Here is a 25638-nt window from a genome sequence, read left to right on the forward strand (position 1 = left end):
CTTACCCTGCTGATTACCTGTGACTATCTGCCTGGTCAAGTTGTGAAGTGGCTGCCATTAAATGCCTTCAAATCCAAAGGACTTAATTGGCTCTCTCATCATCTCCCGGATCCTGGATTTTATGCCTTGACTGTTTTGCTTCCTTCCGTACAATTGGAGCTGAGTTGCCTCCTGCTGGATGGATGACTTGTACACCTCATTCAGGATTCTGATTTTATGTCATACCCAGACAAGCCCCAGATTAATTTCATGGCGGGAGATTTTCCGTACTTACCACAAGGATAGATTTTCCACTTTACGGAGCACTCCAAGGGACTCTATTCTGCCAACACTGCTGTCAGCAAAGCAGAATGACCATCTCGGTTCCCCACCTGTCTATTTTGGTTTAGTCTTTGAATGTTTTGCTAATCATACGTGTTCTCAGAAGCTCAGGTGCAGAGATTCAGAATGGAAACTTCCTCCAGAAACATTTTCTGAGCCTTCCCCAAATCACTCCTTCTAGCTTTGCGCTTGTTTTCAGTGTGGCCACAGCTTGGTTTTCCTGCTGAAAAGAATGTGACAAGAGTTATCAAACAGCATTTTCCCTAATGCCACGCACAGAGGAAACTCATTAGGGGAGCTCACTATAGTAACTCCCAAGTATCCTCTGAAATGCTAAGATATGGATTCATGACCTTACATAAAGAAAGAAGCATGGTATTAGGTATTGAAGAAGCCATTGGAATTTTTTCTTGGTTGAAGTAAAATTAACTCACAGAAAATAATGGTTAGTGTTAAGTCTCTTTAGTTGTGTCTGACTCTTTGCGACCCCATGGACTGTCTCGGGCTCCTCTGTCCATGGGGTTCTCCAGGCCAGAATGCTGGAGTGGGTGGCCTTTCCCTTCTCCAGGGGATCTTCCCAACCAAGGGATCAAACCCAGGTCTCCCTCATTGCAGATGGATTCTTTACCAGCTGAGCTACAAGGGAAGCCCAAGAATACTGGAGTGGGTAGCCTTTCCCTTCTCCAGGGGATCTTCCAGACCCCGGGATGGAACCCAGGTCTCCCTCATTGCAGGTGGGTTCTTTACCAGCTGAGCCACAAGGGAAGCCCAAGAATACTGGAGTGGGTAGCCTATCCCTTCTCCAGGGGATCTTCCTGACCTGGAAATCAAGCCGGGGTCTCCTGCACTGCAGGCAGATTCTTTACCAACTGAACTATCAGGGAAGCCCAAAGTTTTGTTACATGCTAGAAAAGCTACTGAAGAGGTTTAGGTATATTAATTCATTTAATTCTTAAAACAACCCTCTAGCAGTTACTATTATCATTCCTGCTCACAGACAGGAGAGTGAGGCAGAGAGAAGTTAACTTGCCTGAGGGCATGTATCTGGGGAGTGCTGTGCACCTTGCACCCAGGTCTCCAGAAGGCTGAACGGGGCTGTAAAAAGCTCATTTCTCATATGTCTTAATTTCAATGTAGCAACTACTAACTCGTAGGCTTCACAAAGTGAAAGTGTTAGTCGCTCAGTCATGTCCGACTTTTTTGTGATCCCACAGACTATACCTCTGTCCATGGGATTCTCCTGGCAAGAATACTGGAGTGGATTGCCATTCCCTTCTCCAGGGGATCTTCCTGACCTAGGGATCGAACCCACATCCCCCGTGTCTCTTGCACTGTAGGCAGATTGACTCTCTACCTGCTGAGCCACCGGAGAAGCCTGGGTTCAGGCTATGAAAATTCTCAGAACTGTGTGAGACTCACCATCTTTTCTGTTGCAGATAGGTACTGATGGTTAATGCTGAACATTTGAGAAAAGGAGATAGGATGTTCAGGACTTAAAAATAAAAACCCTATTGCTCTACAAATGGCATTTCATTTGTCATTTTCGTCATTATTTTGCTGCCCTCTAGTGACCCAAATGAAATTTTTAATGTGTTGCTGCCATCTAGTGATCGCAATGAAAATAACATGCAAATGATTTTGCCTTCTCATTTGCATTTTAAGTCTTAAGTGTTACCTTGTAGAAGTTGTTTAGCCCCTGAGTCTTGTCTGACTCTTTGCTACTACGTGGACTGTATCTTGCCAGGATCCTCTTTCCGTGGGATTTGCCAGGCAGGAATACTGGAGACGGTTGCCATTTCCTTTCTTCAGCAGATCTTTCTGACCCAAAGATCAGACTCGTCTCCTGCTTGGCAGGTGGATTCTTTACCACTGAGCTACCTGGTTAGGAGTAATTTTTAAAAAAATCATTAAATATTCATATACTAAATCCAAAATTCTAAAAAAATAACATCTGCAGTTGTTTTTTCTTCTCACTTATTCTTTCTCTGCTAAAATAATGTATTTTGCTCATGTCCACAGTCCATTTTAATTTGATATTAAAATATCAAATAAGCACGTTTTAGAGGAGAGAGAGAAGAGGAGAGGAGAAACTAAAATCTAATTAATTTTATTTATGCGTGGTGTCCGATGTGGTTTTGGATTGTATGGTTAGAACGATTTTATTTGCACTTATTCTTATTTGAGTAACATACTAATTTTCCATATCTCTCCAAGCTTGTTTATAGTTGATCAATTTCACCCATATTTATTGAATTATAAAAATGATTGTAGTTAGACACTGAAATCTGCCATTTTACACGTTCTGTGTAGAGTTCTTGCCATTTATCTACATAAATATTCACCGATTGCACGTAAAGAATTCTGAACCAGTGGTCCTGAACAGTTATTTACCTCTTCATAAATATATTCTGTCTCCCTATTAAATGGGTGGGAATTATATTTGCAGCCTCAAAAGGTAACAAGGCCCTATATTCAGTAAATTCTTATTGATGCCCCACTCATAGACTTTTAAGGTTGTCATCATCTGACTATTATAACACCCTTCCTTAAAATTACTTTTTGCCCTTTGTTGAAGTTTTAAAATACCTGAAATGATTATGTCCTCAAGAACAAGAGTTCACAGATGTGAAACATTTTCACCACAGCAGCTCCTACCCAAGTCACCTCTGTAGGTAATATATGCCTAAAACGTCTTTGTTTGGAAGCCTGTCCATGATCAGAAAAAATGATCCTCCCACTGAATACAGACTACAAGTGTGGTTTCAATGTTCTAGTGGACATTTATAGGAACTCAGCACTGTTGAGCTGCAGGCAGAAGTTGAGAGGAAGTTTTACGCTGAGTGATAATTGTGATCATTGGCAATGACGGGTGAGGGGCGGGGAATGTATATTCTACTGGAAAGCTACGACCTAAAGCTAAAGAGATCACGTTCCAAGGAGACCCAAACTAAATGAAATGAAGGAAAAAACAGTATGAATCTTCATCCTGTGTTGTTCAAGAAGCTAAGTATTTGTCCTGGGTTTATCCATGTTTATGACATTATTTATTCACCAAATATTTGCCGAGGGCTTATTAAGTGTCAGACACCATGCCAGGCAAAAAAAGAGGGGGAATGTTAGCATATGAGATTCAAGTCTATGCCATCAGGGAGCTCGCGGTCTAGGGAGATACCTTTCCTGGATTAGATATTTCCCCTCAACACTGTCGCAGCTTTGTCCAGCCCATCCTTCAACAAGTGCCACTGTAGCTGGAATTAAGCCCTACGTTCCTCCACCACAGTGTTTTTGCAGGGCTCCCTGCATTACCAAGTAAGTACCCTGAGAGAATCAGCTTGTGTATTACCACTAATTGATGAAAACGCCACACCTCCTACTTTCAAGGGATTTAATTAACACACCCAGTTTGCACTGACCAACCTGGTTTAACCTCACCCAAGTGGTAATCTATTAAATAACGTTAGCCTCCCAGGACTCTGTCACGTGACTTGACTTCCAGCTTTACAGGACTCTCCTGACCCAATACCATTCTCATTCCTTAGGGTAATTCAATTATTGCTGCCCTTTTCAAAAGTAAGTTAACAGATTAGCCAGTGACATGATGAGAGTTCTTCAAGGCTACTAACGGCAAAATTGAACTTTATGTCTAAAGATATTTCACTTTTGAAGGTCTCAAATGTATGGATGTCTGCAGTGTCAGACAGACGTCATCTCAATGCTCATTTTAAAAAATAATGACATAAAGGCTACAGTCTGACGATTCCATGCCCCTAAGTTAGCAACTGGTGCTGATAAGGACCCCCTAACCTAAGCAGTCCGCACTGTCAAATCTGTGGCTACATGAGCCCTTCTGGTCTGCAGTTTCCTTGGAAGGCCCCCAGGAAGTGCTTCAGCCACTCCTCAAGGAATGCAACTTCCAGTCAAACTCAGAATGAGTCCCTTCAGTTATGAAAACAAACTCACAAAGTTCCCCCTCCACAAAAAACACGACTCTCAAGTGTCTGCATCCGTGTCTTTATTAGTCTTGATGATCAGCACAACTGCTTTTACTTCAAGGGCAGTCATTCACTCCTGCGAGCTCTAGGGCTTGTTAACCCCACCCTCACGTTGGAAATGCATCAGAGACATTTTTTACCTTAAGAAGCATGCAAAGATAAAAGTAGTAAAATGAAAAATAAATGGCCCTCCTTCAGGTAAAGAAAAATATCAGGATAAAGTCAACTATCTTCATGAAGAAAACATTCAAGTAATGGGTCAAATTTTAAAAAGAATTCCCGGTCAGTGTGTTTTACTTTCATTGATAATCAAAACCAGGCAATCTCTACAGCGGTTTTAAATGTTAATAAATGAGGCACTTCTTATTGGTTTATTTAAGGGTTAAAACACATAATCATCTCCATTCTTGATGTTCACAGTCACTTTAATTTCTGCTACAGGATCTGCAGACCCCTCTACGCCCACATATAGAAGTACTATTTCTTTAAGATGGATAACGCATCGTACATAGGAAAAGGGTAGACGGAAGTTCTGTGAAATTTAAGATGACACAGAAACGGTGCCCAGGAGCCACTTTTTCCCTGTCTTTACTCTCCTCACCCTTCTTCTTCTTCTTCTTTGAAACCTTACTAGAAATGCTACTTTTATAGGCAAGGTGATTATCTCAGAGGCCAAGCGCTCTCACATCAGATCCTGGGAACAGTAGCTCTGGTTTCCTGGTGATGGCGTCTCTCATCCGCTCTGCTCTGCGTGGAAACACGGGGGTGGACCTGGAGTATACCGGAGTCAGAAGCACCAAGAGGAGGCGAGGGACCAAGCTCTGCAGGGTCGGCTTCCTTTCCTGAAGAGGGCGAGCTCCAGCAGCCTCACTTGAAGGAGGCCTTCACGATCCTGCCCTTGATGGGCTGCGGGGGGCGCCAGTTCCTCACCAGGGGCACCGGGGGCTCGTTCTCCGCGCTGGAGTACAGGGTGCGCAGCTTGGCTATCTGCAGGCGGGAAGGGGAGATGTCACACCACGTCCAGCCCCAGCGGACGCTAAGCGTGGGACAGAGATCGCTGGCTTTCTGAACGAGCTAACCACAAAACCCATATCCAGTGCTCAGTCTAGAGTCACTGGTTGCCAGTTCCCGAGTGAGAACAACCTCTTTTTGGTAAAAAACAAACAAACAAACAAAAAAACAAAACAATATTTTTCTTCCTTTTGTAGAGGATCACTATGCCCTGTAATTAAAACCTTTTCATCTGGAATTCTGAAACAATTATCTTAATCTGATGAATTATATATGAGTGGAAGACAGTGTTAGGGCAAGTAATAAGCTCAACTGGCCTTCCCTGCATAAGTTAATGGAGTCAGTTTACATGACTGTAATTTACAGGAAGGGAAGCCTAAGCAGAAGACCAAAGGCATTTGAAAGCAGACAGAGGGGAGGTGGAATCTCAGATGCTACCCTTGGCTGTGTGGTCATAAGCAAATTACTTAACCTTTCTGGGCATCGGCCTCCTTAGCTGTAAAACTGAGGAACTAGTTATGTCTGACTCTTACAATCCATGGACTGTAGCCCACCAGGTGCCTCTGTCCATGGGGTTTTCCAGGCAAGAATACTGGAGTGGGTTGCCATTCCCTTTTCTAGGGATTCTCCTGAGCCAGGGATCGAACTCAGGTCTCCTGCATTGCAGGCAAATTCTTCACATTCTGAGCCACCAGGGAAGCTGAAACCTCACAAGGATGTTCAATCTCTTCCCATCCTTTCCCCAAGGCTGTATCTACCATCCCATCTGCTAAGCAGTCCTCAGTATTTGGGGTTCTCCAAATTAGCAAGGACAATGAGATGGTTGGATGGCATCACCAGCTCAATGGACATGAGTTCGAGCAAGCTTTGAGTTGGTGATGGACAGGGAGGCCTGGCGTGCTGCAGTCCATGGGGTCACAGAGAGTTGGACACGACTGATCGACTGACTCAACAGCACCACCCACCATCATTTATAAATGTTGTGCACTTAGCCTGGTACCCTCTGGAAGCTGAGTTTTAGAAAGTTAAACAGGCTGATCATAATTAACCAGGCCAAACTATGAAAGCGCCACCGGTAGAGATTGGGTAAGCACCTATTTAGCAGCTTTATATTTTCAGAGACTTCCACACACATACTCCATCTACTCTTAGGGATTCCCTGGTGGCTCAGCTGGTAAAGAATCTGCCTGCATTTGGGGAGACCTGGGTTTGATCCCTGGGTTGGGAAGATCCCCTGGAGAAGGGAAAGGCTACCCACTCCAGGATTCTGGCCTGGAGAATCCCATGGTCAGAGGAGCCTGGCGGGTTACAGTCCATGGGGTCGCCAAGAGCCAGACAGGACTGCGTGCCTTTCACACACACACACACACACACACACACACACACACACACACACACACGCTTTCCGGTTGGCGCCGGCACCCCGCGGGGCCCCGCAGACCCGGAGCCCCGCGCCCCAAGGCGGGCGCTCACCTGGTCGGAGCTGACCGTGATGGGCTCCTTCAGCAGCAGCCACACGATGCACTCCTCGCAGGGCGGCGTGGTGAAGGACCCGTGGTAGGTCCAGTAGTCCCGGCAGGCGGGGAACAGGCAGGACGGGTTGAAGTTGTTGAAGGGCGCCTCTTTGCCCTGCGAGAGAGCGGGGGTGAGCAGGCGCTCATGGCGCCCCGCATCTCAGCTTGAGGCGGGTGGATTTCAAAGGCAATGGAGAAAACAAGCTTGGGATCAAATCCATGTCTTTTAGAAATGAAAAGAGTGGGGGTGGTGGTAGTGGAGGAGCTGGGCAGGTTTGCATGACATGACTTTGGCACAATCATTGTAATATTTTATCCCTTATTCGCTGTCTGTAGAACTATAAATCTACCATTTCTCAAGAAAAAAAGACAAACTCATTCTAAACTAACAGAAATATTTCATATAAACTAATGCTATGGTTCCTGATGATACAAAACAGGCTTGCATTTTTATCAAATGTCATCCTCAGAATACTTTACCTAGTGGTAAAACTGAAAGTGATGACTAGAACAGTCTCAAAGAATTAAAGTGAGTCTGTTAAGTAGAATTTACTGTTAAGATTGAAAATATACAGGTGCCATCCAGGAGAGAAAGGGAAACACTAGGACCCAAACATTCAGTACCTCTGCAAGTGTGTAAGAGTGTGTATGTGTGTGTGTGTTGGGCAGGGAAACACCACTCAACTTCTCTCTCAAACATTTCATTAAAAATATAATTATCTGACAGGTTGACTATGAGGATTAAATAAGCTTATGTGTGTGAAACTGCTCTAAAACCAGCAAACCACAAAAATATACAAACGTAACAGCATTTATATTTCTGCTTTATTGACTATGCCAAAGCCTTTGACTGTGTGGATCACAATAAACTGTGGAAAATTCTGAAAGAGATGGGAAAACCAGACCACCTAACCTGCCTCTTGAGAAATCTGTATGCAGGTCGGGAAGCAACAGTTAGAACTGGACATGGAACAACAGACTGGTTCCAAATAGGAAAAGGAGTCCGTCAAGGCTGTATATTGTCACCCTGCTTATTTAACTTCTATGCAGAGTACATCATGAGAAACGCAGGACTGGAAGAAACACAAGCTGGAATCAAGATTGCCGGGAGAAATATCAATCACCTCAGATATGCAGATGACACCACCCTTATGGCAGAAAGTGAAGAGGAGTTAAAAAGCCTCTTGATGAAAGTGAAAGAGGAGAGCAAAAAAGTTGGCTTAAAGCTCAACATTCAGAAAACGAAGATCATAGCATCTGGTCCCATCACTTCATGGGAAATAGATGGGGAAACAGCAGAAAACAGTGTCAGACTTTATTTTTTGGGCTCCAAAGTCACTGCAGATGGTGACTGCAGCCATGAAATTAAAAGACGCTTACTCCTTGGAAGAAAAGTTATGAGCAACCTAGATAGCATATTCAAAAGCAGAGACATTACTTTGCCGACTAAGGTCCGTCTAGTCAAGGCTATGGTTTTTCCTGTGGTCATGTATGGATGTGAGAGTTGGACTGTGAAGAAGGCTGAGCGCTGAAGAATTGATGCTTTTGAACTGTGGTGTTGGAGAAGACTCCTGAGAGTCCCTTGGACTGCAAGGAGATCCAACCAGTCCATTCTGAAGGAGATCAGCCCTGGGATTTCTTTGGAAGGATGGATGCTAAAGCTGAAACTCCAGTACTTTGGCCACCTCATGCGAAGAGCTGACTCATTGGAAAACACTCTGATGCTGGGAGGGATTGGGGGCAGGAGGAGAAGGGGACGACAGAGGATGAGATGGCTGGATGGCATCACCGACTCGACGGACGTGAGTCTGAGTGAACTCCGGGAGATGGTGATGGACAGGGAGGCCTGGCGTGCTTTGATTCATGGGGTCACAAAGGGTCGGACATGACTGAGCGACTGAACTTGAACTTGAACAGCATTTGCTTTTGTATCTACGCCTAGCATATTCATTGAACAATTTACTAACGGATTTTAGGTGAAAGAAGCACACTTGAAAAATGTAAAGAGAAAAAAATTGGCATAACCTGACTTTTTGTTCTAAGAGGGAAAATGATATTTTTTACCTTCGTCTTAATTTTGTCCAGTGCATCAAGGAACAGCTGGAACTCGCCTTTCTCACGTCCTATCTGTAAAAAGCAAAAGAGAGAGAGAGAAAGAAAACTAACGATTATATTTTTCTCTTCTCCATAATTTAGGATTGTCTTAAAAGCTGATTTTAATCCATCCCTCTACAACCAGGGTTTATAAATCTGCCAGAATATATTGCATGAAGCAAAAACATAAGTTTATCCCTCCCCCGAAATTTTAGAGTATGTATTTTCTGAACTAAACTTGGACTCTGGGTCTCTGAAATACAAAACCACAAAATTACATGTTGATTTACATCTAAGTCCTTGACCTTCTCTGTGAAATCATTCTGCTTTTCTTTTTAATATAATTGCAGCTAAGAGGACTCAATGTACCTAAAACTAAACCTATTGTCTTTCTGCTCAGACCCACTCCACTTCCTGTAGAGTTGTGCTCAAGCGCTGAAAAGGACCCAATGAATTCAGAACATAAAACAAACTAGGTCATTCAAAAAGAAAGAAGCCAGATTTTCACCTCTGGCTTAAAACCCAGATCATGTTACCACTAAATTCATGTGTTAATGACACTAAGTCCTCTGTAAACCAAGGCTGGCTCAACAACACACACATTCCATGTGCTATCTTAGCCTGGGATCATGTGAGTGGTGGCCACCCTAAGCTGAGAGGATGTTCAGCCAGGGACTTGGCATCACCGTGATTTCCAACACTGGCTTTTCTGGTTTCCACTGCAACTGACGTGGAGGAGCCAGAAAGCGTCATGAATAAGGCTGCCCTTGCCTTCACTGCTGCTGAAATAAGCTCCTTCAAAGGCTCCATCCCCACTGCCCCAACACACACACACACACACAGACACACACACACACACACACACGCACACACACACACCCTGCACCTTGAGAAAATTTAGAAGGGCTAGGGGGACCGAAGTATAGCTAAAGGTACTCTTTTAAGGGAGAACAAAACCTTTTGAGCTGATCTTATCGGATATATCTTGATTACTTGAATGAATCTTGAACTTCATTCCTCTCTCCCCTATAAATAAAATGATGTGAAACCTAAGGATTGATAAGGAACTAAACTTTGAAAAAAAATATGCATTCAATTTTTACCTTACCTTCAGAAAAACACCAACTACAGCTATACCATCGGGATGCTTCAGAGCAGTTGCATAACTGTTATACTTTGAATTCCAGTGAACCAAATGAAGCTGAAACCACAGAACAGAGGTTAGGAGGTATATGCCTAAAATAAGGAAATAAGTGTGAAATTATTCACAATAAACCCAATGATTTTACAGTCTAAGATTGCTGAACACTCTCATAGAAGTTGACAGAATTCTAAAAGTTAACATGAGATATTTTGGCAAGACTTTTGATGGCTCAAATAAAAAGTTATGACAGGTAGAATTGGTGAAAACCAAACTGTCACTAAATCAATTCATAATATTATGTTAGCTTTGTATAATATTAGTCCTTTCTCTGACCAAATCAAACAATGAAACACAGAGCTATAAACAGGAATCTGCTAACACTTTAAAGTCACAATTAACTGGGAAGTAAGAGAGGAAAAATAAGGGGACAAATTCTTGGATGTTTTTCATGCCTCTCTCAGTAACAAGCGCTCTAGAACCAGTTGGTAACCTTATCGTAATAAGGTTAAGAGGCTTACATATGCACTAGCTAAATTAGTCAAAATTTCCACATTGAATTATACAGAATAGCAAGAGAATACCATAGTTCGTGGCAGCTTAAAAGTACTGTCTTCAAGAACAAAACTGTGTGATAATCCCGTATGTCAAGACCAAACTGCAAGGCTTGGCCCTATTAAGAAGGAATATACTAAATTTTCCCCCTTTTGTGGAGAAAGACGTCTGAAAGGCATTCTCAATTAATTTATCCTGTCACTGGCTGTCTAGATGGCCTGCAGAGAAACAGAATGGTCACGGGGAAGTCCTCTGAGTCTCTCACAGTTCAGTTGAGCTGTTTTGTTAAGTTGAGTTAAGCTGCCTTATGATTCTGCCCAAGAGCGTGTCCACAAATGGCTCCAGGTCCCTGCCTCCTGTGTCGACCAGAGCCCGCCTCTGGAAGAGGCTGGCAGTGCAAATGGAATTATCCTCACCTCCAGGGCGCGCGTCGCCCCTTATAGGCTTGGCTTTATACAGAGAGCATGCGGGAGGCTTGGCTTATCTCCTTGTAATATGATGCCTTGATCTGAGCTGCAATCATGCGCTCCCTTTAATGGGTTCTCAGGAACAGAGTATATAATATCTGCTCATTTTAAATTGTGTGTATCTATAGCTAGCTATCTCTCTGCGTGCATAAGTCCACGTGTACATATAAAATCACACGTATACCTATACTGACGCACCCCCTTCCTTAAGAGACTAGAGCCTGGGCATCAGCCAGCATTGCTAAATGCTATTTTTAAATCACCACACTTTCATAAAAGAGGCGGCTTAGGGCGCTGGGCAGGATGATGAAGCCAGTCAGCACGAAGCAGAGCACCAGTCCAGCACCGATGCTGTGTGACTTCTTTACGTGACCTTCTGGCACCTCAGTTTCCTCACCTGCAGCCCACCCGTAGCATGCCGAGAGGATTACATGGGTTAATACCCGCAGGCACTGACTAAGCATTGGCTCCCCTTCTCTTTTCAGTTCCATTCAGAGCCTTGGTTTTATAAAATTATTATTATTAAGCAGCCATCCAGCTTCTAAATATAACCTTGCACGTCTTCAGGCATGACACTAACTCACCTCCACTCTCTCAACTGTCTAACCCAGAATGTCTGGCAGCTTCAGTTTATGCTAAAACTCCTGCAGCTCTTTTCATAACTACAGGCTTGAAGGACATGCAGTGGATGCTCTTCCGTCGCGACCTTTCAGCTCAGCTCTCGCTGGGTGAGATGCAGGGTGGGTCCGGTCAGGTCCCCTTACCTCTGCTGCGTACTTGACTCCATCCACGCTGTGCTCCGAGCCGTGATCGTCCGAGGAGCCCCAGTGGAGGTGGAACTGGCGGAGCCGGTAGGGCGCAGCGAGGGGACCACCTCTCAGCACTGCGAGTCAGAGAAGCTAGGTCAGCAGTGAGCTCGCACTTCTTGGACAGAGCCCTGCTTTAAACAGCTTCCTTAGAGCCAAAGCTTGATGGGCTGGGCTGGTGGTGGCATTCCCAAGTACACTGGTCTCTTTCTCACAAAGTGAAGCCTTGGGGTGGGTCAAAATAAATGCTTTCTTTTCTCTTTCTGATTGTGTTTGTTTGTTTTGTGATTTTTACATGTCAATTTCACATGCATGAAAATAAAATTAAGCCAGCAGATGAGCAATGAAAACAACTAAACCCTAAAATCAAAATCAAAATCTGTTGTGGGCTGCACTGGGGAGAACAGGACAGTTAAGAGCTGGGCAGACTCAGGGTCCAATCCCAACCCCATCCCTTGCGAGTTGTGTGATCTCAGGCAAGTTGCTAAACTTCTCTGAACCTGTTTCTGCATCTCGCCAAAGGTGATAATAATACTAACCTTTCAGAGCTGCTGTGAGGATTAAATGAGATTAAGGACTTTAAACTGCTCATCACAGTGCCTGGCACAGTCGTCACTGAGCAAATGTGAATTCCTTCTCCGTGTCTTGCCTCCAACTACACTTTTCTTCAAGACTACAGACAAGAGCTCACATCCACAGCTAATTCAGACTGTGTTTATTCAAATGAGATGGAATGGAAAATTCTGAGGTTTCCCAGGGAATCAATCAATGTTGACCCTTAAACGAGATGATTCTCCATAGCATGAATATGAGTTTGCTGTCCAAATATCTCAACTGGGCACTTAACTCGGTTTCACTTCATTTAGCCTGGAGAGTGATTTAGAAGTTCAAATATTTTCTAAAGGATATTGGAAACTATACAGAAGCCCTAAAGTCAAAATTTACCAATGTAAGCTAGATCAAAATAGAATTCAGACGATAGCCATTCTAGAGAAGACAGAGCAACTGTTGGTGCTGAAATGGCAGACTGAAAGTCATGAGATAGGTCTAAACTGAGAGAACAAGACTAGGTGAGCTTGTTCACATAGAAATGAGTGTTTTAATTGCAGTTTTTTTCTGTCCATTTTTTCTGTTTGATTAATTGCTCTTTGCACTTTTACCATCCACTAAGAACCGTTATAATTCAGTGATATGAGTCCAATTTATTAGGATGAATCATATGAAAGTGTCAATATTCAATCATATTTGCTTACAAAACGGCTTCTTCATGTGATTCAACCTAAGAGATCCCGTTTAATTTTATTACTCATCCTTCAGAATGGAACTTGATTTAAATGGAGAAAAAAATAACAGATACATGAGATAATTATTTAAAGAATATACATGTCTATGATATTCCTTACCTGGAACCTGCTAGTAGGTAGAAATTATAGCTATTACTCTTTAATTACAGGATCACTGAAAATATTCATTCATGTACATCAGTAAGGATAATTTTAACTTTTTTACAAATGTGGTCATAGGAAAATATATATTGTATTTCAAGTACCAAAATGCTAAAGGTAGATTCTTACCTCATTCACAGTAAAATAAAGTATTTCTAATTAGCCTTCTTTTATTTCACTGATTTGCTTAATGGTTATAAATGAAATAGACTTTTTTTTTTAGCATGTGACTTTCCATTTTCAGTTTAGTTCTGTGCAGTTCAGTTCACTCAGTGGCATCCAACTCTTTGTGACCCCGTGGACAAATACAAATCAGAACTCAAGGAGAAACTGTCAGTCTTCAAAACCCCTCACCAAAATACCAAAATGATTAATCAGGTGAGCCCCACTGAAGGCCCGTCTTCTTGCTTCTGCCATGGGTCTGCTCTCTCCCCCCGACTGGCCCCACCCCCACACCAGCAGAAGAGAATACCTACTTGGTTCTTGGCCATTTCTTGCTCTGCAGGATGGAATCTATGCCACATCTGAGAATGCGAGCCTTGCTCTCCAGGACTTCGTTAGGATGCAAAACCCCCCTCAAGTATAGACCATCAGAGCCCAAAGAACACTGCTTTGGACTCATTACCATCACCTCTCTACTAAGCTTCATTTCAGGGGTACACTGCCAACTTCTAGCTTGGGCGTTGGGCCATTTTGGAGCAGCCAGCGTGACCGGGGTTAAAGAGTGAGACATTCTTCTTCACTGAATAAATATAATCCTTCAGACGAGCACAAAGTCAAGTGTCATCTCCATTTTCAGATAAGAAGTGCCCCCTTGTCCCACCGATTCTGTTGCTGTGACATAAATCACATTTTGCCAATACAGCCATTGAAAATGTCCTCTCTACCTAGGTGTCATACTTACTTGACCTGTCATAAGTATCGTCAAACACAACTCTGCAGGTCTTCCCATTATTCAGGATGGTTTTGGCAGAGCCTGGGTCATAGGATGCTGTCCATGGCTTCAGGGAAGGGTCGTGGCTGATCTCTTTAGTGTTCAGTTCAATGGGCGACTGGTTCTCTCCCTTGGCAATCGGGTAAAGTTCATGCCAATGGTCAGGACCTAGGAAATCAAATTGAGGGGGTTCATTTATCTGGTGGCGCAATCAAAGTCCTCTCTCTAAGTGACTAATTCAGCAAAATACACGGAGGCTGGGCAGCGATTATGAAAAGGTCTTGGATATCAGATTGGGCAAGACAAGGCTTGGGGGCAAAGACCTGTTCATAGTGTTGTTAATAACATATCTGTAAGGCTATGTTTAACTCTGTGTATTTCCCCAAAGCGTTTCTGTATTGGCTCAAATACAGCCTAAAATACTTATTTTTGAAGTGAACTTCATCGCATGTTTCACCAATGCCCTCTCCTATCATAGAACTGGAATCAAACAGCACTGCCCCTAAGTGGGTTTCAGAGCATCTCCGTATCCTTTTCCCCTTGTGGAGGCAGAAACTGCAGGCAGAGCAGCTCGTACCAACACCAGGCTCAGAGAGGTGAAGAGCTTGCCCAGCCAGTCTCAAGGAGAGAGGGGGACCCCCAGAAGCGGCCCTGGGTGGGTGGGCTTCTCCGTCAGAGGCACTGAGATCTGGGCACGTTACCGGTTCCTGCAGTGGGCATACCAGCCGCTCCAGATGAACGCGATCAAGGTGAGCCGGCTGGCCGTGCGGGGTCCTAGGGAAGGGCCCGGCGCGGGGGGAGCGCCCCCATCCCCGCGCCCCGGCGGGCCGCCGGACACTCACCGTTGTGGTCGGCGTAGCCCCACTCCTTGGCCATGGCGGTGCCGGGCGCTGCCTCCGCTCCCGCCGTGCGCGGCCCGCCGGCGCCCCTTTTATGCCGGGCCCCCTCACTCCCTCATGGCCTTATTAGGTCAGCGAGGGTGGGCGGGGGGCGAAAGAGACCGGGGTGGTGCTCGGGAGGCGGGCTGGGGGAAGCCAATGAATTCCACGGGCTGGACAGCTGTCGGGATGGGGGGAGACGGGTCCCCGCCCCCTGGCCCTGGAAGGGGGGCTCCCTCCCGGCTCCCAAAGCGCCAGGCCCCCCTAACCTAGAGCCGAAATGCAGAGGCCGGCGCTCTCGGCCCCCCTCCTCCAAGGCCCCCCACCTTTTTTTGTGGGGTGGGGGGGCGGCCTTTGCGCTTCGCCTCCAAACTGAAAGCTGCGCCCCGAGGGCTGGCGCTTGCAGCCTTGCTTGGAAGTTGCTTTCAGCGCTGCCTGTCTGGCTGGCTGCGGTCTCTGGATGCTTCTGCGGGTTGATTTCACTCCAGCGATCCGGTTACTGTGGCTGGAAAGAACACGTTTGCCTGACCCATGTTTGACTCCTTCGCAGGCAACTTGCAAAATCCTAGGCACAAAGGATGGGAAAAAGCAGGCAGGAGGGCAGGTTCTCTCAACTCCGTTATCCTTCAGAGAGAGATGGTGCCAGGTCCCTGGAGCCAGACGTTTCTTGACCTCGCGGGTCCCCTCGGTCTGCAGGACGCCGGGGGCTGGCTCTCGCGGATCTAGGTGAGGACTGGACCCAGGTTACTGAGGAGCAGGAGCCTGGTTCTGATCCACCGACTCGGTGAGCTGTACCTCTGCTCACGAGAAGTCCAGAACATTCTGGAGTGTTGGAGAGTCTGGAACATAAAGGGAGTGATATTGTTTAAAATGTATGGCCTTATTTTCCAAGGCATAGTGAAAGATTCGAAGGAAAGAGAGGGAAAATTTTCCAGAATTGCTTTGTATTTTTTTTCTCCTCCTCCCAACTTGTTTTATAGCTTGATGGCCCATGCAAAAAGAGAATAGAACTGGTATACGCAGTGTGCACATGTCAAAGACGTATTTGTAAATATCTGGTTGTAGTTCACATCAAAGAACCAGAGTAGTAGACACTTACAATTTTAAGAATATATTGTAAAAGAACAATATGTTTTGGTTCCAGGTCAGTATTAATTTTATTTATAAAAGAAAAGGCAGCAAGAAGATATAAACCTATTTTCAGTGCTGTCTTGAACAGGGTTGTAACATAACACTTTTTAAATTTCTTTGACTTTTATTGATGTTAGGATTTTGTGTTTGGGGATTACAAAACTTGAAAAGGAAATATCTTATCATGGTAAAGATAGCTCACGCCTAAGGCATGTGGAATGACTGACCACACTCATAACCTGGGCGCCAGGGGAGTCACTCCCCCAGCGTATTTTTGTGCCCAGGGATTATTTGATCCACACAATAGCGGCGCTGAATCAAGAACTGACATGGTTTGGAAAATCCAGGCTAACAGCAATGCAAGTGCTCTTAGCCTCTGAGCTCAATTATGTCAGTGTTGGATTAGAAAGGCTACTGAGTTGGCATATCTGGGCCAGTTTTCTGCTTTAATGTGATTAGTTGTGTGCTGCTGTAGTTTGTAGTTAATGGAGGTTATATTCTGCATAATTATCTGTATTAGTAAACTGTGATCCTGTTCCAATTCATTAAATTGTTTCCATTCCTCTTTTTCTGCTATATACGGTTAGAGGATTGGTAACCAAGTTTCAAGTCATTTGATACAGCAATGATACAGATAAAGTTTTCAACAAAGTTTTCAATAAACTTATATCAAGCAAGGCCAACAGTATTGCTTTGTTGGTACTGGAATTCATCACACCGTTACCATTTCTGCATAAAAAGTGTTTAAATGGGTTTTCATTAATTAAACATTTTAAAAGACTGTACACAGCACATCAATAGCAAACACTTGCACAGTAGCATGAATTTTCACATCAACACTGGTTGGAATTTGCAAAGTGAAATATTTAATTGTTTGGGGCTTATGGTCTTTAAAACTGTTGACTGGTTTTTCATTCCACTTTCTTATGAGAATTAAGCAAAATTGGAATTTCAAGACAGTTTTTAGACCATAATATGTTTTTCAAAAGCCCCAAATTAACCATCTGCATTTTGATTCATTTGCTCGGGCATATTTGTCCACAAATTTCAAAATTCTGTATCCATAAAGCAAAGAGAAAATTCTAAATTGTGTCCAAGACGCTGAGATTTCTGGAGCTGGCTTTTAAAAAAGAAGATTGTTAGGTTCTACACCAAGGGAAAAGAATGCCAGAAAAAGAGCCACAAATTAGGTTCTACACCAAGGGAAAAGAATGCCAGAAAAAGAGCCACAAATTATCCCTGAGCATGAGCACAGGATTCTTTCCAGCGCTAGCACTGAAAAGCTGGGGTGCTGGGCAGTCTGTAAGATGAGTGTGTTCATGCAGAGAACAGAAGAGGCGGGGACAGAGTAACCAAGGAACGTAATTTGGGTCAGCAAAATCACTGGGGGTTGGGAGTGTCCGGATGCAGAAGTTTCAACTAGGTGATATACTAAAACTATAAACTTGAGAGCTCTAAGGTGATCACATTTAAGCCTATTTTTAGTCTTGATTTAGCATTTTATTTTGCAGGATGCTAGGTAATATAAATCTTCTGCAAGTTGATAGCCATGTGGTGTTTCTAGTGCATTAGAAACGAAAAAAAAAAAAAAAAAAGAAGATAAATTGCCTGTTTATTCATGTCTAACTAAAACTGTGAGTCGCTCAGTCATGTCTGACTCCTTGTGACCTCATGGAGTGTAGCCCACCAGTCTTCTCTGTCCATGGGATTCTCCAGGCAAGAATACTGGAGTGAGTTGCCATTCTCTTCTCCAGGGGATCTTCCCTACCCAGGGACTGAACCTGGGTCTCCTGCATTGCAGGCAGATTCTTTACCATCTGAGCCACCAGGGAAGCTCCATCCTGCCCTTTGTGCGTGTCACGGAGCACAGAAGCTAACCTACAGACATCGCAAAGGATGCATTCAGCTGATATAAGATAAAATTAATAGCCACCGCATTCACCTTCTCCTTGGACTATTTCGAGCTGCCTGATCTAATGGACCCTTCTTGCAGTGGGAATCACAGCAAACCTTTTTAAATATATGTGACCAATCATGAGCAAAATGTATTAATCTAACAAAAGTAACTGAAACTCTAAGTATTGTGATAAGAGCTACAGAGACTCCTATTCCTACAAGTTTTAAACAGTTCTTTGGTATGTTATTTGTTCAATGAGTTTTTAGAAATGAAATGCAGTCTCCTCCAAATGACATTCAGGGTCTTCAGATGTCTATACAAACTGTTTTTCCATTTTATCCCCAGCTTACCTTCCAAATTCACCCACCCTCTGCTTCAGTTACAGAGTGTCTTTCACTCTTCCCATAACACAGTGGTTTTCCCCACCTCTGTGCCTTTTCACACACTATTATCTTTGACTCCACTAACCTTTCTATCGTCTGTACCTGGTAAAGCTAAGCTGTTTATAGCAACACCTCCACAGACTGTATAGTGAGTGTTGATATAAGATTTTACACTGAAAAGACGTTGGTTCATCTTTAAGGTCAACGTACCTTCTTTTCCTCTCTGCTGCCATTTTAACTCAAGGCCAAGCCACTGGTAGAATTGCATGGACGTGTTTTTTGTATTATTTTTATTGGGTGGGGATTGTTTTCAAAACAACGTACATACTTGTTTTGCTTCCCTGAGAAAAATCAGTCATCAGCCACACTTCTCTGAAACCTAGCAAAACCCCAGGTCCACTTCTGGCTTTTCCCGTAAAGCATTGCTAGCCTAGGCCGGTCAGAGAGCTTCTCAGAATAGTAATAACTGGCTGGCATGCAACAGTTGATTATTAGCACCAAAAAAAGTAATACATGTGCAAACACTTGAAAACTAACATTTCATGTTTGTAACTATTCTCATTTTAACAGTTAACTGAATAACTTCAAGAGCTGTGGAGTTTACACGCAGGAAAGAAATTCAGGGTCATCTGTTTTTTACTGTAAAGCACGCACCGGCCTTTGTTGCTGTCGTTCAGTCGCCGAGTCCTGCCTGACTCTTCGTGACCCCACGGACTGCGGCCTGCCAGGCTTCCATATCCCTCATAATCTCCCAGAGTTTGCCCAGGTTCATGTGCATTGAATCGGTGATGCCACCCAACCATCTCATCCTCTGTTGCCCTCTTCTCCTTCTGCCTTCAATCCTTCCCAGCATCAGTGTCTTTTCCAATGAGACAGTTCTTTGCATCACGTGGCCAAAGTATTGGAGTTTCAGCTTCAGCATCAGTCCTTCCAAAGAGTATTCAGGGTTGATTTCCTTTAGGATGGACTGGTTGGATCTCCTCACTGTCCAAGGGGCTCTCAAGAGTCTTCTCCAACAATACAGTGTCATTTTCTTTTTATTAATTGTAAAGCACTAAACTGCCTTTATGTATGCCCCAAATCATGGCTTTTAAAGGCATTAAGAGGTGTTAGAGATTGCTTTTCATCAAATTTCAGAATAACAGAGCAGAAAAATATCTGCTTTAATTGTTTGAATATTCTAGCCTTTTAATATTGAGTATTATTTTCCCTAAATTGAATAATCATGGCTAATAGATATCTCTGAAATAGCATCATATATACCACACAGCTGTCTTTTCATATGTATTCCAAATAAACAATAAAATTTAAATAATGTATTCTTAAAATATTTTTTGTTGATATAATTGCAGAATTTCTTGTACTTTTGCACTTTAATGAGGTATAAGTGACAAAATTATAAGTTATTTAAACTATATTGCAATGGTTTAGTACATGTATACATTGTGAAGAGATCTCTAGACTTTCCCATTCTATTATTTTCCTCTATTTCTTTGCACTGATCACTGAGGAAGGCTTTCTTATCTCTCCTTGCTATTCTTTGGAACTCTGCATTCAAATGGGTGCATCTTTCCTTTTCTCCTTTGCCTTTCACTTCTCTTCTTTTCTCAGCTATTTGTAAGGCCTCCTTAGACAGCCATTTTGCCTTTTCTCATTTCTTTTCCTTGGGGATGGTCTTGCTCCCTGTCTCCTGTACAATGTCACGAACCTCCATCCACAGTTCTTCAGGCACTCTGTCTATCAGATCTAATCCTCTGAATCTATTTCTCACTTCCACTGTATAATTGTAAGGGATTTGATTTAGGTCATACCTGAATGGTCTACTGGTTTTCCCTACTTTCTTCAATTTAAGTCTGGATTTGGCAACAAGGAGTTCATGATCTGAGCCACAGTCAGCTCCTGGTCTTGTTTTTGTTGACTGTATACAGCTTCTCCATCTTCGGCTGCAAAGAATATAATCAATCTGATTTTGGTGTTGACCATCTGGTGATGTCCATGTATAGAGTCTTCTCTTGTGTTGTTGGAAGAGGGTGTTTGTTGTGACCAGTGTGTTCTCTTGGCAAGATTCTATTAGCCTTTGCCCTGCTTCATTCTGTACTCCAAGGCCAAACTTGCCTGTTGCTCCAGGTGTTTCTTGACTTCCTACTTTTGCATTCCACTCCCCTGTAATGAAAAGGACATGTTTTTTGGATGTTAGTTCTAGAAGACCTCGTAGGTCTTCATAGAACCATTCAAATTCAGTTTCTTCCACATTACTGGTCGGGGCATAGACAAAGAATGCTCAAACTACTGCATAATTGCACTCATCTCACACGCTAGCAAAGTAATGCTCAAAATTCTTCAAGCCAGGCTTCAACAAAGCGTGAACTGTGAAATTCCAGAGTTCAAACTGAATTTAGAAAAGGCAGAAAAACCAGAGATCAAGTTGCCAACATCCATTGGATCATCAAAACAAGCCAGAGAGTTCTAGAAAAACACCTACACTTTATTGATTACACCAAAGCCTTTGATTGTGTGGATCACGACAAGCTGTTCAAGAGATGGGAATACCAGACCACCTGACCTGCCTCTTGAGAAATCTGTATGCAGGTCAGGAAGCAACAGTTAGAACTGGACATGGAACAACAGACTGGTTCCAAATAGGAAAAGGTGTATGTCAAGGCTGTATATTGTTACCCTGCTATTTAACTTCTATGCAGAGTACATCATGAGAAACGCTGGGCTAGAAGGAGCATAAGCTGGAATCAAGATTGCCAGGAGAAATATCGATAACCTCAAATATGCAGATGACACCACCTTTATGGCAGAAAGTGAAGAGGAACTAAAAAGTCTCTTGATGAAAGTGAAAGAAGAGAGTGAAAAAGTTGGCTTAAAACTCAACATTCAGAAAACTAAGATCATGGCATCCGGTCCCATCACTTCATGGCAAATAGATAGGGAAACAACGGAAACAGTGACAGACTTTATTTTGTTGGGCTCCAAAATTACTGCAGATGGTGACTGCAACCATGAAATTAAAAAACACTTGCTCCTTGGGAGAAAAGTTATGACCAACATAGACAGCATATTAAAAAGCAGAGACATTACTTTGCCAACAGAGGCCCATCTAGTCAAGGCTATGATTTTTCAAGTGGTCATGTATGGATGTGAGAGTTGGACAATAAAGAAAGGTGAGTGCCAAAGAATTGATGCTTTTGAGCTGTGGTGTTGGAGAAGACTCTCGAGAATCCACTGGACTGCAAGGAGATCCACCCAGTCCATCCTAAAGGAAATCAGTCCTGAGTATTCATTGGAAGGACTGATGCTGAAGCTGAAACTGCAATACTTTGGCCACCTGATGCGAAGAGCTGACTCATTTGAAAAGACCCAAATACCGGGAAAGACTGAGGGCAGGAGGAGAAGGGGACGACAGAGGATGAGATGGTTGGATGTTATCACCGACTTAATGGACATGGGTTTGGGTAAATTCCAGGAGTTGGATGATGGACAGGGAGGCCTGGCATGCTTCAGTCCATGGGGTCGCAAAGAGTTGGACATGACTGAGCGACTGAAATGAGCTGATAGACTGTGAAAAGATTTCTCCCATTTAGTTTGTTGGCACATCCATTGCCTCACCTTTTTATCTTTTTCTATATGCAAGAACATTTAGTTCTTCTCTCAGCAAATTTCAATTATACAACTGCTGTTAACCCTAGTCACCACATTACACATTAAATCCTTCTGTTTTTATTCATACTATAGCTAAAGTTTATAATCCTTTATTAACCTCTTCCTATTTCCAACTTTCTATATTTTAAAAGTAAAAATTCCATCTATAAAAATAAATTAATGTCTTCATTTCCCCCTTTGTAGATGCTATTGATTCTAAGATAAATTGTTAATTTATGTCCTGCTAAGAAAAAATGCTGTCAATTAAGCCATCAGACACAATATTTTAAAAATTCATTCAATAATGTCTCATACACTAAGATATTAATTTTATCTGCTGTCTTTAGAGAAAGTTATTCGGACACTTCTGATTTCGATGCTAAGTGAGAAAGACCATCTTGTCATGTAGTGAATGTAATTTCTAATACATTAGTAGCCATGAATCTCACATTTCTCTACGTGATAGAAAACTCTCTTGACAGCGTTAACTTGGAGTATAAGTGAGCCACTTTTGGAGTTGATAAGAGCATTAAACTTCATGAGAAACCCAGATTCTGGTCTCAAGTCTCATCCTTAACTATGTGTGTAAACTTGCAAAGTCACCTAACATCCCAAGAAATGTTTTCTTATATCTAAGTGAAAAGGGTAGGCTAGAGACTGGGAATGTCCCTTCATCTCTGCACATCTATGGTCATTGATTATCACATATAACATTTGAATTCTCTAAGTTGGTAGGCCTTAATATTTGGAGAAATTAATGCTACTCACAGGTTATAAGGCTCTAACGTGTGCATTAAAACCTCTATAATGCTTATTATCATTAAAACAAACAAAAAAAACAGCAGAAAATCTAATTCCCATTCAGATACAGCTTTAAACTATTGTTATTTTGTTTCACTCAACCTAATATATCCTCTTGATGTGTAATGATATGGGGAAAATTAATTATTTTCTGTGATATAATGGTGATTTTTCTTATAAATCACAATCAGCTGAAATCCCTGACATATTGTTTAGTTTTTGGTGTACTAATAACTTGAAACAAGTATGAAATGTTTTTAAAGAGTTTTCTTAATGTGGACCATTTTTAAAGTCTTTACTGAATTTGTTATAATATTGTTTTATGTTTTCTCTCTTTGGGCCACGAGGCATGTGAGATCTTAACTCCCTGACCAGGGGCTGAACCCGCAGCCGCTACACCGGAAGGTGAAATCTTAACCATTGGACCTCCAGGGAAGTCCTAAAACCAATGTGAAAATTTGAGGTTAATTTTCTCAAACCAGAAACTTCTTTAGTTGACCACTGTCATTGTAAAGAAAAATGCAACTATGGAACACAAAAGCTACATTGTCTTCAAGGCAGTTATAATGTATACTCATTCATATGAAATGCAAAATTAGGAAATTCCACTTGGAGCTGCACTGAACTATTGTTTTTATATTGTGCTCTATCACATAACATACCTGCCTTGTTTCAGCAGAGGAATGTTTAGGGTAGAATTTTAATATATCCTTTGTGAAATGCCAGCTCACCATATCCCTAAGAAAAAAAGTGTAGTATTCTCTTCCTATGACCTTGAAAAGCATACTGCAATATAAATAGCTAATCAAATGAAACCCTGTACAACTAAAAACGTTGAAAGAGATCAACATATATATGTATGTCTAAAACAAGTGGTTTTGTTACATGCTAGAATAAATATTTTCCTGGAGCCAATGGAATGTGTAACTGGAATGGAAACTTTTAGAATTAAAGTTCCATATCAGAAATATCTTTAGTAAAATGTGCTTTTCCTCATACATCATAAATATCATGTGAATTCCAAATACTTTCAGGGAGTTATATTTAACACTAAAAACTTCTTTTGTAAGAGCCAATATATTTAACCTTTAAACAATTCTTCTTTAAGATCCAATATGCTTAACCTTGAAATATACTTAACTACATAATAGAAGCCAGAATTAGTCTTTACAGCTTAATTTTTCAGAATGTCCTCCTGAAAATAGAATATAACTGAATGAAAAGTACTTGTATGATGTGTAAAAGCAAATGTCAATATGGAAGAGTCAGAACTTCTTTCTCAGGGCAGTGAAGGCATATTACATCTCACTCTTCAGACCAGAGAATCGAATCACTGTTAGTTAGCATTTATGAATGTCAACAGCATGGAAAAATTGGAAAGCATGTCCACACTTTAGGCCAAGAAAGTTCCAACTTGGACTTGATGTGTAAGGAGAACAGACAAGAGCCAGTGGGAAAGCGGTGAGTCGGCTGAGGAATAACATCATCAGAAACCAAGAGTGTCCTACGCCAGCTTGGAGATCTATCCCGCGGCTCCCGGTTAATCCCTCGTTAAACTCTGCTGTTCCACGGACAGTAACGCTTAGGACACTTTATCCCTCTGTACTGTCAGAGCTTGAATCCTCAAGGGTCTCCATTCTGACCAAATTTGGAGTTTTCAATTTCACCCACAATTCGTCATCATTTATTATTGACCTTAAAGACATTCCTCCTTGCAGAGGGTGTCAAGGACAGGGTAGAGAAGAAAAGCTTCACGCAGAGGAACCTCCATTCCAATGAGATGGATGAACCTTGCCGTCCCCCATGGGCAGAAGCACAAACAGAAATACCTTGCTCACAGCCAGACTGATGCACATGGCCCTTCCAAAATAAACAAGGCGAGATGCTTTGCTTGGCAATTGGCTGTGTTCGGACTCACAATTACTTTTCTAAGGTATTCTTTCTTCACACAGGGATCAGAACTGAGCCTGGGAGGAACAGCTGGTCAGATCTTTTCATCTTTGGCCTAAGTCACTAACTTCCCACATTGATATTTGATTGAGAGGATGACTAATGACCATTGCTGTCCAGGGTTCAGTACTCAGATTGCAACCAGCAACATTGCCTACTCTGGGACGAGGTGATGAGAGACGTACGTGGCAGCCTAGCATGTCTGATATCGCACAAACTTTCTTCTTGCTATAGTTTAAAACTGGCATGAGCCCAAAACTGACTTTTAAAAAATGAATCTATCAGTGCTGATTCAGAAATAATCATTTCTTCACACCTTCACACTGCCGAAATGTTGTTACTAAAATCTACACTGATTTTCTTTAAGGTACATTATCTAAGGAAATGAAGAAGTTTCTTTCTTCATCAGTGATAACTTAGAGCTGTTCATTATTATTTGCTTTGTAAAGAATTTTATTGCTCTTTTAACAAGAACAAGGTAATTTTAAAAATCCAGAAATATAAATGTTGAATTGCATGGAAAATATACATTGTAATCATTTATTTCAGAAATTTGATATTCTTCGACTTGAGCATATATCTTTAGTTTAGAATTTGCTACAGATAAAGATAAATGATATATCACAAATCTTAGCGCAAATCCTGTCTCTCAGAAATGGTTTCTTTGCCA

At 42.4% G+C, this 25638-nt stretch overlaps 1 protein-coding gene across 1 annotated transcript; it reads right to left on the bottom strand.

Moving 5' to 3' along the window:
- Positions 1-4316: 4316 nt before the first annotated feature.
- CA3 (carbonic anhydrase 3) lies at positions 4317-15281 on the bottom strand. The gene is made up of 7 exons (XM_052651477.1): positions 15123-15281; positions 14251-14448; positions 11860-11978; positions 10041-10133; positions 8903-8965; positions 6798-6953; positions 4317-5300 (listed from the first exon to the last, which is right to left on the bottom strand). Exons 1-7 carry the CDS (start codon positions 15154-15156, stop codon positions 5181-5183), a joined length of 783 nt encoding a protein of 260 aa, XP_052507437.1. The 5' UTR covers positions 15157-15281; the 3' UTR covers positions 4317-5180.
- Positions 15282-25638: the final 10357 nt, after the last annotated feature.

Source organism: Budorcas taxicolor, chromosome 14 (assembly GCF_023091745.1).
Source record: "Budorcas taxicolor isolate Tak-1 chromosome 14, Takin1.1, whole genome shotgun sequence".
Classification (NCBI taxonomy): Eukaryota; Metazoa; Chordata; class Mammalia; order Artiodactyla; family Bovidae; genus Budorcas; species Budorcas taxicolor.

Coding starts and splice junctions, on each gene's coding strand:
- CA3 (XM_052651477.1), bottom strand. CDS start 15,156: ATGGCCAAGGAGTGGGGCTACGCCGACCACAACG. Junction 11,979..14,250: donor CGATACTTATGACAGGTCAA/GTAAGTATGACA, acceptor TCTGACTCGCAG/TGCTGAGAGGTGGTCCCCTC. Junction 5,301..6,797: donor TCACGGTCAGCTCCGACCAG/GTGAGCGCCCGC, acceptor TCCCGCCTGCAG/ATAGCCAAGCTGCGCACCCT.